The sequence below is a fragment of the Anneissia japonica genome, unplaced genomic scaffold (genome assembly GCF_011630105.1).
Source record: "Anneissia japonica isolate Jap-2015-1 unplaced genomic scaffold, ASM1163010v1 scaffold426_len1935630_cov189, whole genome shotgun sequence".
Lineage (NCBI taxonomy): Eukaryota > Metazoa > Echinodermata > Crinoidea > Comatulida > Comatulidae > Anneissia > Anneissia japonica.
In genome coordinates, this window is record NW_022713172.1 from 500,697 (window position 1) to 520,391 (window position 19,695).

Sequence of the window (19,695 nt, forward strand, 5' to 3'; positions counted from 1 at the left end):
ATTAATAAAATATTTTAAAAAGAGAAAATTAAATACACAAAGAATGTAGGCCTATGCCTATAATTCCATTAACAAGAATTCTGTTTCCTGGATTTTTTAATTCTATGCTTCATTTACACACTCATTCAGGGTTTTACTAATTCTTCTGTTGTGTTTCTGTCTAGTAAAAAATAAAAATATTCCCCATCAAGTTCCTGTTTCTGTTACACGTCTATGACAAAAATAGGTATGAGGTCATGGCTAGCATTTGCGGGAATTCCCCTTTAAATTCCCAGGTTCTTGCTCTTCGATTGGCTAACTACGGAAGCAATTATTGAGACAGCCAATAGGGAGCGTAGGTTCTACCTCACTAGATAGGTCGTTACCACGATCAGCGTGACGAATAAGTAATGGCGATTGGTAGGCGTATTGTGTAAAAACGTATTTTTAAATTCTCTTTTTTTACACTATTTTCGGCAGGTTCATATATTTTACTGGGTTAAATTCGTACATTACAAATCTATTGAAGTTCTGTGTGTGAAATCAGCATATAATATGCAGTCCTTATCGGAAAAACCTACACTAAAGACTGTTGTAAAGGCGGAAGTTGCTGGACAAGAGACACTTAGTAACACTGGCAAAAGTAAGTACGGTAGTCCTCCCATGTTTGATGGAGCTATGATATTATTATAATCACTGGTGGTATTAACTAACATCCTCATGTAAAACTGAATTGTGAGTACATAATTGATGCTTATACATAGATATAAAAATAAGCCACGTACCAAAACAATAGGCTTTATTAATTTCGTTTTGCTAGTGAATCAGGGAGATCCGCTCACTTCTGTTCATTCATGGTCTAGCTAGCTAACTATAACAACTCCCTGCTAAGTCTAAGCCTAGCTGCTACAGTGTAGTAGGAGTGAAAGAGTGAAGTCCTACCAGGTAGTAGTAGGAGTGAAAGAGTAACGTGAACAAAACTGTAAGTTTTCTAGGTTACTATTCATTGTGTTTTTGAGTTCCTGATAGCTAATGTTTAGTTGCTGATATAAACAGTAGAACTTGAAGCTTTTATTTTCACATTCCAAGAGCCTGAGAGGATCGTATGTGGTGTGTGGAAGTAAAATTACACACCTCAATCCTACGCAGAGACCGTTGAGCCGTTTGTAGGTACTGTATATATGAAGCCGACCCAGTTTCATGATACCAGTTTCTATGCATTGCTCACAGTTGGGCAAAAAAAAAGATCCACAGTCAACAAGCTGTCCAACGGCATATTATCACCATACTTTCCTAGTGACCCTGCAGCAGCAAATTAGGGCCCGTTTATATTACACTCTGAACACGGATTGACGAACACGGCTTCTCTGATGTGTGTAGTATAAACAGTCTGGATTACGTGTGATTACAATACCATCTGGACAAAAGGCTACTTGCCGAACTCGCCAAAATTGCCGTGTTGGAAGTACCAACTTGTAGCCTCCAGGCATAGGTTTGACCTCTCTTGAAACAGTGGGTGGTAATTTAATAGCTTTCTTGCTGTTGACAGGCGCCAACAAGATGGGATGAGCTTTTATAATAGGCCTACAACCAGAATGATATAAGAAAATAATTATTGTTAATAAGGCCGTTATTAAGCAATAATTTTATATCTTAATTTACTGCTGAGAAGGCATAATATATACCTTTCACGAAAAGAGTCTTTTCCGAGGCTTTCTTATCCGCCGAAATCATCGTGATACGCGCCGGAGTGCTGCCAGTCTACCTACAGTATACCCTATTCTAGGCCTACCTTCACTTCTTCATTTGAATCTCACCAACAGGGCCGCTTCAATGCTTTTGTTTTATAAACACTAATCTTTTAATTAATCCTTAGAACAAACAATAATGCATCTTTTTAGCGCCAACAATCTTCCTATCTGCCCCATTAGCCGCCTATTTATCGTCAGACGCGGGGTGCTAACTACAGTTTATTTACCTCCCATGGAATTTTTTTCTATCCAATACAATGTTTTGCCCTGTACCAACTCATTTCTTCTTGTTACTTGGCTTGGTTCGGATGAAATTATTAAACTTTGTAAAGAAATGTCATGCTGACTTCGACCTTCTGTCCCACAAGGCTTTTCGCGAGCTACTTCACTTCCTGTCTAATCCGTGTTCAGATTACATGTATAAACGTAAACCTAACACGGATCGGCCGCGGGCAATGAAATACGTTACGTAACGGCAGATCCGTGTTTCTAGCAAGTGTGTAATATAAACACGACCTTAGTTAGAGATTTCATTATAAATTTCTACATTCACAATGTTCACACACACCCCCCCACCCCCAATCCAAAAGCAGTCTACACCTCTCTCTTAATCCTATTTTTGATTAATTTTATATGGACATTTTTATTTCATCTATGGTATACTGTATTCCTTTTTTATCTACATTTTAGTTACATACTATTTGTTTATTACATTTTATAACATTTACACATTACATACTCATATAAATTATCTTTATTTATTCATATTTTATTTTCACAGAGCTTTTGTTTCCCCTAGTGTGTTTTATGGTTTAATCTAATCAATTTTTCATTTGAAGTGCCTTGACCATTTCTTTGAAATGAGAGTGAGTGACTATAAAAAATGTTTTGTTTGTATTACTCACTGTACAAATATTTGTACATACAGTATTGTCTTTAATAGGACACAATATCATACAACAGGTATGTATTGAGAACATCAACAGTAATATTGGTAATATCAGACACGTAAAAAGCGGGCCTGGGTTTGCATGTTCAGCTACAGTAAACCCCTTTTCAAGCTAATCTTAAACCGAACCATGACTATAACTTCCTCCCCCCACCCATTTCAAATACAATGAAAATAATAATAGAATTTACAATAATATTAATAAGAATACTATGCTTCATCTCAAGTGAGCTTCTCCGACCCCCTGCCCCATTCGATTTAATGAGCAGTGGCATCACAAAGGGGTCTAAAATTCCTCTCCCCCCCCCCAACTTCCCCGGCGAAGTACTATTTCCACTTTGGTGTATATCGACATTTTAAATAAGTATTTTAATTTTTATTTTACATTATAAATAATACTCCTTAAAAGGGCCCAACCTAGCAAATGTACTGTAAGCCTTTTTTTCAACGTAGATATCTTTTCCAGATGTAGGAAGTCGACCATTTATCACATTGTTCAGCTATAATAATCTTTCACCCCCTCATTTCTGTTCTTAAATTAGTTCTCACACCTGTCATAATTTTGGAATTTTACTTTCTTTTTCTAAAATAATAATTATTATAGTACATTTTGCCACAGCACACATACAAAAACTATTGTTACATCCAGTCTTTAAAAAAATCCCAATTCTGATTCGATGTTTTTGTCTTAATTCAGTTCTTACACACCATTAACATCCAGCTAGAATTTAAAGGAAATTTTTTTTTATGACTGATGTAACAAAAGCCACTGTTTATAAAAAAAAGTTTCAAATAAAATAATCAAAGTAAGCAATGTTGTATTTTCTGATTGCTTAATTAAGATTGGATGTTGATGATCTACTGTATTATCTGATCCTCATACAGAATAAAGTAACATTTAATCAGAATTAGGAATTTGTCTAAAGGTCGGTGTAACAATAGCAACTGCATATAAAATGAATGTGTAATTAGGAGAGTAATTCTTTGTTCTAAGTTTCTAATTTACTTAACCTATTTACCCTTAAAATATACAAAGTAAGCAACGTTTAATTGTATTTTTCATGTTTATTAGTTCAGTGCATGTGTAACACTTTAGGAAAAGGTCACGAACCAGGATGTATAATTCTGTTTCTCATGTGGTGATGAACATTTTCTGGGAACTTCCCTAATACTTAGCAAGAGACTTTTGATCGCCGTAGTTTATACATTTTATTGTATTTCAGTTATCCCCTGAGAGGCACGTGAATGGAATTTATGTACATTATTTTGGCCCACATATTTATATTTATATAGTAGGCCTATTTATACTCATGTGTTTGGTACAAGAATGCAGTACAATAGTTTTGGATATTTTCTATAGATTTCATTTAGTTTCCTGTGCATTACTGTACATGTAACCACAGATAAGTTTGCTAAAGACTCATCGGTATGCTAATTATAATAGCAGGAATATTATTAATATTATTTTAGAAATAGTAAAAGTAGTGTGTTTAATATTATTATACTGTAGTAATAGTACCGTAATTGTAGTAGTAAATTATTAATAGTAGTAAAAGTAAATAATAATATTGTAGATAGTCACAAGAGAGGCACGTGAATGGAATTTATGTACATTATTTTGGCCCACATATTTATATTTATATAGTAGGCCTATTTATACTCATGTGTTTGGTACAAGAATGCAGTACAATAGTTTTATAGATTTCATTTAGTTTCCTGTGCATTACTGTACATGTAACCACAGATAAGTTTGCTAAAGACTCATCGGTATGCTAATTATAATAGCAGGAATATTATTAATATTATTTTAGAAATAGTAAAAGTAGTGTGTTTAATATTATTATACTGTAGTAATAGTACCGTAATTGTAGTAGTAAATTATTAATAGTAGTAAAAGTAAATAATAATATTGTAGATAGTCACAATACTAGTATTTTCTTTACTTATTTAACTTACAGTACCAGATTATTTTGTGTTCTTGTTTTAACTGTTATTTTACTTGGAATAACCCATCTGTAATGAATGAAATTTGATATTAAATGATAATTATTTAAAATAATATAATATTTTTAATATATCAAACACAGTTATATCATTATATTTTTATATTTTATATATTTAGGATTGTTCAAGCAATGCCTAAACAGATTTGACACAGTTTATTTATAACTAAATAACCACATACAGTCTATTGTTATTATTGTTATTATTATATAATTAAATTGTTCTTGGTACTATTATTTTTGTTATTGCTATCATTATTGGTGCCATAAGCTGAACAAAGATGGTGGTTAACACGTTGTTATCTTTTGGAAGAAATAAATGTTTATATGATTTGATTTGATCTTGCAGATGACAAATCACAAATGAAGATGAAAACAGACTTAAAACTTCACACAGCCCCAGACTTTGATCCTGGTTACAATTCTCTTGATAGTGACGGTGGATCACCAATATCATCGAGCAAGAAGCCATATATGAAGATGTCGAAAGAAGATAAGGTCAAAGAATGCGCAAAGAGTCCAAAGTCAGAACAATCTATTGAACAAAATCTTGTTGATAAAATTCGGCGGAGAGCTGCATCGATCGGGGATGATCCATCAACACCAACAAGCTTTCTCCAGCTTCATCTGGAAACGGTCAGCAACCAGAGAAATAGTAGTATTGAAAATAGTGGCATAAAGGGAGAAACAAACAAAACCAGTGCTCAGATTTCTAAGGATTTAAAGTTGGATGAGAACAAGGTAAAAGAGAAAAAGAGCAACACCAATGATGAGGAGGTGAATGCACTGGCTGATAAACTTAACAAAACCGTGACCCTAATTCCCAAAGGACTTCATGAGAAAAGAGGTCATGATAGAATACCTGTTATTCACCGTCAAAATAACTTATACGCTCCACTGAACCAGATTCCTCCTATTCTGCCCGTTACTAGTGATGGTGGGGAACCAAAGAAAAGATGTGTATATATTCCTGGCGGCAATGTTGTTCCTGTTGGGTCAAACTTAAAACCACCATCGTCACAAAGAGGAATGGTTCAGAATGTTTATCAAGATCCAAGATTTGCACCACAAATGACAGCTAACCAATGGAACCAGAGCATTGACATGATGTTTCAGCAGGCGCAAGTACCAGGTCTAACCTCAATTCCAAATACCCAGCCTAGAAGACCATTTGAGATCTCATCCTGGCCCCATCATGATGACTTTCCTGCTACCAGCATTCCAAGTCAGTTCCAGTCTGCTAACCAGTTTTCTCAGGAGGCACCGGTCATCTCAGTGCAGACAGCCTCAAACACAGGAATTGTGCACATAAAGGAGGAGCCACCAAGCCCCCTAGCTGCTCAACACACTCAACCTAGTACTTGCCAAGTGTATGTAGATCACAGGAGCCCTGAAGAAGCTATCAAAGATATAGTAGAATACTTGAAAAAACCAGCTGGATCACCTTCTCCACATTCAGTTCCTTCTCCACAGGCATCAATAAGTAGTCCCTACAGCCAACCAACTGAGCAGTATTTTGTTGATCCTCTGACTCCACCACCGTCGGTCGGGTCATCATATAGCCCAAATTCACCAGTGTCTGTGATGTCAGAAGAGATGCCAGTGTCTCCTCCCCAGGTATCAAGCCCAACACAGGTACCAAGCCCACAACAAATGGAGCCAGTCAGAGATGATTACACGATGGGAATCATGGAATGCGAACAGGAGGTTAATAGATTGAGCATCCAGTGCCTAATGGAACAAGATGCCGAGGACAAAGACACGTAAGTTCTCACAACCTTTGGCATAAACTGGAGGGCGGGTGCATGTGGCAGCCAGTTGAGGCAAATTGTGTTTTCCAAGCCCAGTGACATGCTGAAGTCATAATCATCAGCCAGTTTTGTTTTTGTGCTTAGTGGGTTTGATACCATCCATTACCTCCCCAAAAAATGGTAACCACAGGACTAAAATCAAGGTCAATGTATCATTTAAATTTTGGAAAGCCATTTGAAACATCTACTTTATTTTGGGCTTATACTGTATTTTTGCAACAAAGTAAAATAAATATAATCAACCCTTAATTTTTTTAGATTTTGGGTGTGGGTAAAACAACGTTTCCTTGTCTTTAATCAAAGTAACTCTAGAGGTGTTAAGACATTTGTGGCATTGACTGAGTACTATGTAAATTAATACTGTATTTGAACATAATAAGTATTAGAGCAGAGTATTAGCTGATAGATAATGTTCATGCTTTTTGAGCTGAACTCTACAGTACAATCCCAGATATCATTGGTTTTTTAATTGGAGATACTTCTCAAAACAAAACCACATGGGAGTTTGGTGAGATAAGGGACAATGTGTCTGCTACATGACGGTGTTACCACTTTACTGTGGATAATGCTGCAGGCCCCAGAGGGCCAGCTAAAATTGCAAATTTCAATTTGAAGTAATTGAGGTTTAATTTAATTTAATTATTTATTTATCTTTCAGTTGCCTTCATGTAGTTGTGACACAAGGAAGATACAACCTAGCTATTGCAATTGCTAAAAAACTTTCTCAAGTACCTGGAGCTCTCAATATTCAAAATAATCTTGGACAGGTAGGTTTACCGTATGCTTTTAAAGATGAATGTAGATATACAGGCTGGTATTACATTTTACAGACAGTGGCTTATCTACAGAGGTGCGAGGTGGGCGCACGCCCACCAAAATGGATCCTTTAAACCTACACATTGTGATTTTGTAAGTTATGAATTCATCACTTCAGATGTAGGTGCATTTGACACACCTTTTGATATCAGTTGGTGTTTTATTGGTAATAGTTTATGATCTCTCCTCTAGACACCCGTTTTCCTTGCCACAGTCGTGAACATGCCTTACTTAGTCATCGAGCTGATTAGTTTGGGCGCTGATCCTTCGATTAAAGACCGTTCTGGGTGTACGCCGATGCACTATGCCGCAATGAAGGGGTTCACAACCATTGTCAGAGCAATCCACATTGGACTGCAAAATAGCAACAGACTGCAAGATTTTGATGTTGATTCCAAAGATTATGATGGTAAGTAAAGCCCTGTTCAGGCTATCAAATTTATTTGACAAGAACATGTGACATGCCTAAATATGGTCATGATGACATCACATCATGACCATATATAGGCACATCATGACTATATATGGTCATGATGACATCACATCATGACCATATATAGGCACACTGTGACTAAATATAAACTGTTTTTTTGTCAAAAAAAAGTTTATAATCTGGACAAAGCTTAAAAGTTTACACCTAAATTGATTAAAATTATTATAAAATAAATATAATTAAATATTAAATAACTACTATACAGACCAGATGAAACTATTCAAACATAGTATAGTATTAATAATATTAATAAACATAATGATAGTGAATTGTACAGTACTTAGCTAATTATTAATCAGTATTTTTCCTTCTGAGAAAAAAAGTATGTATATTCTCATTTGCAGGAAAAACACCTCTTCATTATGCCATTGAGCATCACCAAAAATTTGAGACTGTGTTCACAGCTGAGTCACAGTGTGCAACTCAGATTTATGTGGAGAACAAGGATCTTGTTGCTATGCTTCTCTTTATGCATGCATCGACAACAGGTCAGGTGAGTCTGGGGTGGTCTTGGACAGGTAGTCTTAATTAGTCGATCATAGCTTTTATCTCATAGGGTCAAGAAAGTAGCGTTGACGTTGCAGCACTGTTCCTACCAACCCTTTCAACACTATACATGAAAATTGAGTTTTTAGAACTAAAATCGACATGGCTCCACAATAAACTTGTGAATAAACTCTATAAAGAAGAAGATCTCATAGACAGTCTTACGAAAGTCTGTAAATGTAAGACCATTGGTTTATCTTAACTATTAGACCGTGTTAAGTATAGTTAATAATCACTCTCCCCATAGCAATTATGGAGTTCAGTTGCTTTTAGTTGTGAGAAAAATAAAAACTTGGCTCTGACACGATTTGAACCTAGGACCCTGGATATTGGAAGGCCAACATATTAATGTTTACTGCCATGTGGTTGGCGCATTGGTTGTGGCTTGGACTCCCAACCTTGAGGTCAGGGGTTCGGAACTCTCGCTGTGCAAGTCACTTGTGTCCTTGGGCAAGGCACTTAATCTACGTTTGTCTTTCTCTACTCAGGAATATAAATGGTCGCCAGAATTCACATTCTGGTGACCATGTTAACCACCAAGCTATTCAACTCTACTCCACAATATAAGGACAACATGTCTATAAATATTATTACCGACGTATTATATATAACTATGTATCTATGTCTTTTCTTTAGGATGGAAAGAGTGGCAAAACCCCACTTCACTATGCAGTGGAACATCAGAAGATTGACCTTATTGACATCATCTTAGAAAGTGACCAGTCGTGCGTGAACAAGCAGACATTCGCCGGGTGTACACCTCTTCATTTGGCTGTTGGTCTGAAGGCGGAGGAGCCTGTCATTGAAGACATCGTCCGTCGGTTGATGAGGAATGGTGCGGACGTGAGTAAGGAAAACTTTGAGAAGGAAAAGGCCATCGGAATCAATCCGAAGTCACATTTGTCTGTAAGTTTGTGCTGTTATTGTTTAAAGCTGTGTCCACACTATCACAATTTGTGTGATTTGCCCTGATATGGGCATGATGATGTCATATTACACCCAAATATTGGCATATCACATTTATTTGTCACATGAAATTTGATAGTGTAGACCGAGCCTTAAGATTTCGTATGGATTCAGTTGTCACTTTTTGTCATGCTGTGGGCTTGTTTGAACAGAGCTGATCTACCTATTGAAAAAAATTATCTTTCAATGTGTTATATATAAGGACAAACAACATTTCTATAGAAACCGAAAGGTCCACTGAATAATCTGCAGATAAGAAAGTATAATACATAATTCAAGTATTGAAATACACGCCATCGAGTTGGGATTCAATATTTCAACATTAATTATGTCATCATCAGGAATGTAGAATATTTCTATAGGTGATTGGTTTAGATGGAAAATTTAATATCATATTGGTTTGTCTTCTAGTATTTACTATTTATTTATTACAAATTTGACACGATACAATACACAGTGGACCAAGAACATATCCAGTGAATGACATGGGATAAAACCCAACAGATGGTGGTTATTTCTAAGACCAGGTCAAAATATAATATTACTGAAATTGCAGTATTTAAAAAAAAATAACAATACCTGCTTGGGCAGTTTGTTAAGCTTATGTTTCTTATCTTACTTGCAGGTGAGAAACCTTCTGTCTGGGCGGAGTTAAAGCATAAAACGCCAACAGCCGAACTCAAATAATGCTGTTCAGATGTTAATGCTGTTCAGATGTTGTTTTTTTTTTTTAATTTTACAACTTGTGTAATATATAATTGATGGTTGTTGCAAAATATTGCAACATCACTTTTCCATTTAAATCTACAATTATTGTAGAAAATGTTGTGTAACTATTGGACATCTTTATTAATTTTTGAACTGCACTACTTTTTAGCAAATTATAATAAATAATGATTTGGCATTAATAAGAGGCTTTTTTTTTTTTTTAAATCAGAGCGTATGTTAAGGATAATTTGACTTGACAATGTTATTGATACTAATTTATTAGCAAAGAATAGTTTGATATTTTGCAAGATGAGAAAAATGATTCATTATGAGCCTACCTACAGTATATAAAAATTACATTACTATCCAATACTGAAATGTTTATATTCCTTATTTGCTTAACAACATATGGGCAAATCACACAAATATATAATATTAATATTTTAATGATATTCTTAATATTATATTAATATTAATTTACAGTTAGGTAAAAATCCCATCAAAGCATCTCAGATTTGATGTGAACTTTATTGTCATAATCAGAACAATGCAACATGAAATTTGGTTCCTTAATATGCTGAGACTGGATTGGTATAATTATTCTTAATGCCCTAAAAGGAGCAAAGTGAGGGGGGGGGGGGTCATGGCACAAGTAGCATGTGGACTGTTGGTTCTTCAGGTGATCACAAAAATCTAATAATTTTATAATTTCATTTAATTGTTTTATAATTTTTTTATCTTTGCATATCATTTTTTAGGTTTTTCTCATATATACATTTATTATCATGTGATTGATAATAATTCAATATTAAGCAGTAACTTAAGAATATGTTTTTTAGTCGTAAAATGTTGGTAGAGTCCACAGGATTTAGAATGAGGAAAAACTGTCTATCACCCACTAAAATTTTACCAACAAATAGCCAAGTAAGATAACTTAATTAAAACTTATTTTAAGAACTCTGAAAATATTAGTTTATCAACCACACCCATGTTATGTGGAGACTATACTCTCATATGGGGCTGAGGTAGGTGTTGATTCAAACCATGAAAAAAAATACTGGATCTGCCCCTAACATAAAGCCGTAGCTGATAAACTAAGGTCAGAAAAGTAATGGGACGGTCAGGGCTTCAAACAGAGGGAAAGTTCCTTGTGTCCCATCATAACCCTCAACTTTCACACCCAATACTTCAACATAATACCCCACCCCATACCATGGGTCAACAACCTATTTAAAACTTGTGTATTTCCTGATATTCGACATTCCCTCTCAGATCTGTGAGTGTTTCTATCAGGTTACCATAATGATGTGTATGATAATGAAAACCAGCTTTAAGATGCTGTATTAAATAAGAGATGACATTGTAAATAGGATTTATAAATGCATTCCCTAGCATTAGAAAACTTTACATTTACGTAATTTTAAAGAAAATTTAGATAAGATGCAGTGAAACAAGCTTTGCTGACTTTACTAGTTCAGATAATTATTTGCAGCTGTATATAGCTTTGAATTTCGATCCTATTGTTAAGACAATTCTGTCCCATACAATTTAATTTAATTTAATATTTATTTTTGATAATGAAAGAAATTCCATTGAGGTTAATTATCATTCTGTGTTCTATGTTAAGAACTATGTTAATGCGTAGATTTGGACAAGAATAATAACGTCATTATATTTTTACGTGAACACATTATAATTGCGTGGGAAGCCTCTCTCATAATAATGATTCTACGATTACTTTATTAGAAACATTAGACACCTGAAGAGTAATTGGTGTGGTAAGATAAGTGTGTAGCGAAATGTACTCCAAAAACAAAAAAAAAGTTGAAAATTTAATAAGTTTGATAAAATGCTGTTAAGACGGATTTTAAACATCAAATGTACTTACTGTAGTAATACTTTTATATTTAAAACATCGATAGACAGTGGACAAAGAAGATGATCAAAGGTCTATTTTTTAATTCTGTCTATCAAATTTTACTTGTGATATACATATATGGATATGGTTTGACATCATCAAGCCCATATATGGTAAAATAGTTGATAACTTCCACTGACATCTTGATAATTTCCAAGAGCTAGGCTAGATGTCGAAGGTTAAAAAAAAAATTGAACTTCGCTAATGTTAAAGTGTGTTGACCTTTGTTTTGTAATATATATTTTCATTTACAATAATTTATTGGAAAATCATGATTAAAATTTTATAATATTTGTGAAAAATAGTTTTAATTATTGCACTAGCATCCATGCTGTTTCCGTCATGGAGTGTAATGTGGGTGCTGTATCTCCTGTTAGGTTTTAGTGTCAAAACTCTACCGTACTTACGACTATCTGCACGCAAACTTTCGGAATTATGTGAAATTATGTGATAATTTCCAAGAGCTAGGCTAGATGTCGAAGGTTAAAAAAAAAATTGAACTTCGCTAATGTTAAAGTGTGTTGACCTTTGTTTTGTAATATATATTTTCATTTACAATAATTTATTGGAAAATCATGATTAAAATTTTATAATATTTGTGAAAAATAGTTTTAATTATTGCACTAGCATCCATGCTGTTTCCGTCATGGAGTGTAATGTGGGTGCTGTATCTCCTATTAGGTTTTAGTGTCAAAACTCTACCGTACTTGCGACTATCTGCACGCAAACTTTCGGAATTATGTGAAAATTCTAACCACCACTGTTTATGGGATCACCATCTCCTCACCGGTGGAGAAGTCCCTATCCTTTAACAATGCACCTTAACTCCATTATATAGGGAACATTCCATTAAGGGACCATGTTTGTGTGTGATCAGTAATATAGTGTTTCCACTGTTAGTACCGGTATGTGTAGGTAATGTGTTTTACTACTCTTGTGAAGTGCGTGGATAATACCAACATGACGTTTAGTTATGCTGAGTTGTTTAGCAACTTGTACAAAATAAAACAATGACTTTCAAAAGATAAAATACAGTTGTTTATACAGGTAATATCTGTATGTGTAAAATATGTTGAAAACACTAGTCCTTGCTAGTAGATGTGTAGTAATATGTAGTATGTACAGTTAATTATAATATTGCATTTTCTGATAAAATGAAACCCCATAATAAATGAGATAGATTTCTTATCTTTTAAGGATAGTTCTAAATTGTTGTCAGTAATAATATAACTGGTCTGTACAGTAAATATGTCTTTTTAGCATGATTTCATTTTGTCGGACTAGCATGTGCATACTGTACCATTCTTCACTCCACTGGTGCATACTGCAGGTTACTTTTCCACTTTTGTTACCAAGAATTTAATGGCAGCTTTCGTCTCTAATTAGAATGATTATTGCAAAGATATACAGATAGTTCTTCGTCCTAGGACACAGAAAAGTGTGGTAACTGAAGAGGTCTCCATTTTCCTCGTGGAACAGCATATAAGACTTGCTTCCAATTGCATAATTTTATTGATTAGACTCATAACCACTTAATTATATTTTTGGGAAATGACCTTTATTCCATTTACACAAAACAAAATCACCAAAACTCAAACTTAAAATTTAGAAGGGAAATGAATTAAACTGTAATATGCTTTTCGAATTAAATACCAAAGCTGCTAAATACCAGGTACAAAACGTGGTCTTTAATTGGAGAGACACCTGTACAAAATAACAAATGGTCTCCTGAAAAATTTGTTCTCTGGCCCTTGGAAAATTTCTTCTTACTCCTAATCTGTCATCCAATGGTTTCTATATTTTATCACCTAGTTTAGTACTATATTTATCTACCTACATTGATCTACCTTAGGATAAATGTATTAATATTGTTATTTATTACAGTATTTATTTAAAACATTTCATCGCTCATTTAAAGGAGGTCATGCATTGTTGGAAGGTTTAAATAAATGCTTGCGGTACACTACGTACAGTAGTTCTGAGAAGAACTGTTGTTTATGTTTTGGTGTCTCGGCGTTTCGTTGGGTTGCTTCAGTCGCCAAAAGGAGAATACTGTAATACCTGCAGAGAATCTAAATAGGGAAATATGTACGGTATATTATTTGGAGAGAATGAACAATGTGTAGGCCTATTTCCCTGTTTGGATTATCGGCCTATATTATTCAATTTTTAACGACTGAAGCAACTCAGTCAAGACGTCGAGACCCGCGTCGAGACGCTCTCAACAAAAACAATTCAAATTTAAGTTAAGAGTTAATAATATTAATTTATTTAATTAATAAATTAATTTATAACAATAGTCCTTTACAGCAGTCCTTTTCCTTATTACCAATCCACAAGAGTATCTATTGTAAAAACCCAGTTTAGCGAATGCCAGATTGCCGAGTCCACTTTGCCGAAACCCAGTTTGCCGAATGCCAGTTGGCCGATTCAAAAACCATGAATACCAGTTTGCCGAAAGTCAATTAAAAGCAGTGAAACATAAAAAGAGCATGAAGTGCTTAATCCTTCATTTTATTTCGAATTTTATCTGATAATCATGCAATTGTTTTCCAGTATTTTGCCTTTATATATATATATACTGTCTCTTATACACATCTAGATGTGTATAAGAGATACGGCTTCTCCCTGACCCACCCATCTACCCATCTTGTGTTCAAAAGCAACGTACTTTGTCTAAGTGTGTGTGTGCTCCTGTGAACCCATACTAACCGATGACACACCTGTGAAGACACACCTGTTTAGAGATGACATACTCGCGAACGATGACGTCGCCAGTTCTCAAAATAGCTTTAAACAGTGAGAGCTCCCTCTATATACCCCCTGGTGAAATATCTGAGCTATAGGAATTTTTCTAAGTTCATAGACACACGTTGTGTGTTGTAAAAATAAGCAGCAGTATCTTGTGACATACTCGTACTCAGTTATGCAGTGGCCTACTCAATGTTAGGGCTGTTGCTAAACATCCCTTGCTTACTCACAGATATACTCGTACTCAGTTAGGCAGTGGCTTACTCAATGTTAGGGCTGTTGCTAAACATCCCTTGCTTACTCACAGATATAGCATTACACACATTTTTAACATAAAAAAACGAAGATTAACTACGTCACCACTTGTAAGGTTTTTTTTCAATGTCATTGGTTGTAGCTCCTTCACATGTATGTATGTGTGTGTGGAGGAGATGGGGGAGGGGTTGGTGTTTTTTTTTTGTTTTTTTTTTAATTAAATTATGTTCTTTTGGTTAAATTATCCGGGATTTCAGTCCAAGAAATTTACCTGTTTTTTATGAAAATTGAGAGAAAAAAATCTATTCGTGTACATAAAACCGATATTAGTTTCCAGTTTTTCGTGGAGCGTTGAACCATGCACGCTGTTTTTTTTTTACAACATATGAAAGTAGGCCTAAGTTCTTGTTCTATTTTACAACTGAAAAGGAATAACTATAAATAAAGTGAAAGCTAAATCAATCATGTATGTTGTTTAACACAGACAGTGTATAACACAGACAGAGTATAGCCTAGTTATACACTTCGGAATATTGTGTATATTGTTAAGCTATACAATAACGTTGTTTCTTACTATTAATATTTGAAAACCTTTGAAGGCTGTTTTGATTGGAATCCTTCAAATGCATATAATACAAGCAATATATAGGCTTCAAGAGCATGTTAATAAACTATCTATTATTTATTGTTTTACTCCAAATAGAGTGATGGCGCCAGTAGGCGAGTGAAATGCGATTTCAAGGAAGACTTACAAACGCAATTCACAGAAAATAAATCCATAATTCTTAGATTTGTAGCCCCTCATTTTCTAAAAAAAAAAAAAAAAAAAAAGATGTTCGCTTATCAATATGATGTGGCGTAATATATTGTCGACCTCGGGTTACTATCTTAATGACTGCTTTAGGTCACCAAAATGGAAATAACTGTTCCATCATCTATGATTATTACTAAGTGTGTACAGCCAGTGTTGTAGATAATTGTTCAGTAACGGGGCCAGTATTTTTTGTTTGTATTCGCACTCAATTATGTTTGCATGTAAAGAGAATAATGAATAACTGAACATTTCAAACCCTCAGAAATGTTTGGAATATCTTTATACTTCAGACTCAAAACATTTAACATGAAATAAATATAGGAGAGAGTGACATTTTAAGACTGATACTCAGATAATTAGGCCTCTCTACAGAGCAATAATTCACGGTCTAACAATCCAAAGCCTCAGTTTTTTGGATACTAACGGTTGCTGAAAATTGATTTCTTCTTGGATTTATAATAGAGGCTGAGAGTCGGGGCTTGAAAGTGCGAGCGGTAGCAAAGAGTCTCAGTAATATGGGTGCAAAAGGGCGAACCCCCTTGAAGCTCTAACACCTTCGTTAATTTGAGGTTGTATCAAAGAGTACAGTATAGAACAGTTTTATTCGTTGGTTGTATACAGAGTGTTGATTGATTTTAGTATTAAATATAGTAATTGCTTGATATGTTTTACAAAGTCCAATATATATAAGGCATTTTAAGTTATTGATGAATAGTCTTCTAACATAATGTTTAACAAATGAGTGTTATTAAATTTATATTTTTTGTCCACTAACATTAAAAATTAGGGTTTTAATAACTCATTATGTAACCACCTGCACCATACGAAAGAGTCGTATTTGACAAGTTGATCACAACAAACAAAATAATGGAACCATTTGAGCCAATACAATTCGAACCTTTAGAAATCAACTTTAAAGATAAAAGGCTGAAAGATCATGCTCTAATTGAAAAACAAAATTGACTGGGCAATACTGACTGTTAAGTTTCTGATTATGAGTTTTATGATGGAATGTAAACCGCTTAATCGTGATAAAGTCAAAGCGTCGATTTGGCGATCATATAACAGTTTCAAAAAAATTGCCTGGTTGTTATTTCTCAAGCAGGTATTATGTTGATATACATCACTACATGACGAAACAAATCCAGAAACTGTTGAAAGTTCCAAGGGGGATCGGTACTGCTCCACTACCTGGGCTTCCCAGCTTGACACACCGCGTGCTTAATAAGAGTGGTCTCCGCCTACATTCACTCACGGGCAAATCGTGACGCAAACACTAATAATATTAATAAATCAACAGCTTATAACAGTTAAAAGTCCTTGAATGTTAGGACGCCATGATGGGAACAAATTACAGTACAGTACTCCAATCCCTTAGGCTATCGTATTAATATTTATAGTTGCATTCACAAGTGGAAAGGGCGTGGTTAACCTACATGCTTCGTAAAATACAGACGTGTCAATTATTGACATCCTCACCCTCCATTGGACACACGACATTGAAAAAGTTGGTGGGCGGTGGGAAATATCAATATTAAACAATCATTAAACAACCATTTGTCATTTGCCTGTATTACAATAAAACAAATTGTAAAATGTAATGTTCATAGATTTTGAAAGAGCACAGCGAATAATGTGGCGTAATGCAGTTTTATATATTTTTAAATATGTTTTGTTATTTTTTTCAGCGCATAGAGACCATGTAGTATGCTTTTTACAAGTCCCCAACGATGATTACCATTATCATTAATAACGGAAACAACTAGTAATAGGCCTACATGAGTGAACTGAAAAGATGCGTTTTAATACTGCACTTATGTAACAGATAATTGACAAGAATTGTATTATCATTCTAAATGTTAACTTAAATATTATACGCATTCACAGTTCGAATATTACATTTTAATTTTCTAGCCTATACTGTATTACTCTATCAAAGATTTTAGCTTAGTGTTAAGCCGGGACACTACGGAGAACCCAAAGCGACTTGGACCGCATTTCCGACGCCCTGAAAGCCAACATCCTTAATATTACACACTGATTCGACTGATCGGTTCCTGTAGTACTCTGATTCGGGTGTGAAAGTATGTGCTCTTTAATCTGCCATCGACAAGCAGCAGACAACGTCGCGTCGTTTCATACAGCGAAGATATGGATTCGACAGTTTGCGACCGTAACAACACGCAGTGTGTCCCCGGCTTACCTTTAATCTATTCATTATTCTCACAAATCAATCCATATTTTCTTTAATCACCTTCATAACTGAATTTATGAAATTCCATCTTCTGATAAACTGAATTGCAGTCACGTTTTTGACTTGCAACACTTTTATTTCGCTTCAAGGAAAACAATCAACTACATGATACATTACAAATCATTTCTACAAATCCATGCCATCGACCTTTCGAAATACAACATTCATATTTCAACTATGGAGTGGTTATAAGATGCAAAATGAAAATCGTGTTTAATACGATGCACTATCATTCAGCTCGAGGGCTTATATTTAATTGTCTGATCGGAATGCTCACTATCAAGTGAAGCATGAATGTATGACCAACGGTATGTATTTATTGATGTATCTGTGTGACGATCCAGCTTCTTATCCAATCAAATTGTAGATTCTATACATGTACATCGATGTATCTCATAAATATTTAAAGGTTTCTATCCTCTCTCTTAAACCTAGAGACTTAAAACACATTGTTTTTCATCATTTTACCAATTTAACTGCTTAAGGGTTACATGGCCTCTACATTTTCAATGATACAAAACCCTCATACATTCTAGATAGCTGTATTATGGCAGCAAGTAAGCAATTTTTTTTTATCATCATGAAATTTATACTTTAACGAATCCAATGCACCCTACTGTACATGTATGACATACCAATTATGCTGGTAAAATATGTTCATGGCTTTTTGTGCAAAGAAATTACAATTTACAATCCACGCTTAAACTATAGAATTCAAAGATTTTTAAAACACATTGTTTTTAATCATTTAACCAATTTAACTGCTTAAGGTTTACTGGGCCTCAACATTTTCAATGATACAAAACCCTCATAACTTCTAGATAGCTGTTTTAGGGCAACGAGTAAGCAGTGTTTTTGTGTTTAAACTAATTAAAAGATTTTTAAAACTTTTTGAGTGGTCCTTGTGTGATACATACACAAGTACTTGTACTACAACATGTATCCCCACTCGGATGATCGCTCAAAATCTCTCAGCTTGAATGTACCATAGGGGAGCTTTCGATTGCACGACGACCATAGAGCGTAGAGCGTAATTACGTCACTAAGAAGTCTGCTCATGCAAGAGCGTTACGTTCTCGTCGCGTTCCGGATTCTAATTTGGCAGAATCTACGTTGTACAGAGGGCGGTAGGACGATCACGCATGAGTGAATCCGTTCTAGCATCAAATCGTTGCGCAAGTCGAAATCTTTCTAATATTTATAATGAGAAAGGTCTCTCATCTGGCAAAATTAAATAACGAGGATTTACCAAAACAGTTCTGAGTTATCTCCTTAAATACCAATTCTAAATATTGTATCATCCATCAATCCTGTCACCTACTGCACAGATACTCTCGTTGAAGCTCTAAAGCTTTGTAGTAGGCGACCAAATCGGTCCCTTCGACACATATTGCCGTCCTTGCGGTCATTACCATCCGTAGTTGATCCTGGCTAAAATCCACTTCCCCGATGACTTGATAAAGACAATTCGTATTCGCTTTGAATGGCTCTAGTAAATGAGTATTTATCATTATATTATACACCATTTTATTTGGCCTAATTTGAAACAGCGCCGCCAACGTCAGGAATACGATCTTTTATGCTTGGGGTACAACGATCGCGACCTCGCTATATTTATCCTATTGATTGTTTACATCGTAGTTAATACTTACAGCTCCAAAATCTTATTATACAGTATATT

At 34.8% G+C, this 19,695-nt stretch overlaps 1 protein-coding gene across 1 annotated transcript; it reads left to right on the top strand.

Annotated features, from left to right (window-relative positions):
- The first annotated feature begins 344 nt into the window (after positions 1-344).
- Positions 345-13,906, top strand: LOC117108301 (NF-kappa-B inhibitor zeta-like). Its single transcript, XM_033250279.1, has 7 exons — positions 345-622; positions 5,032-6,445; positions 7,152-7,260; positions 7,502-7,718; positions 8,147-8,295; positions 8,985-9,254; positions 9,940-13,906. The coding sequence occupies exons 1-7, from the start codon at positions 535-537 to the stop codon at positions 9,967-9,969; spliced, it is 2,277 nt and encodes a 758-aa protein (XP_033106170.1). The 5' UTR covers positions 345-534; the 3' UTR covers positions 9,970-13,906.
- Positions 13,907-19,695: the final 5,789 nt, after the last annotated feature.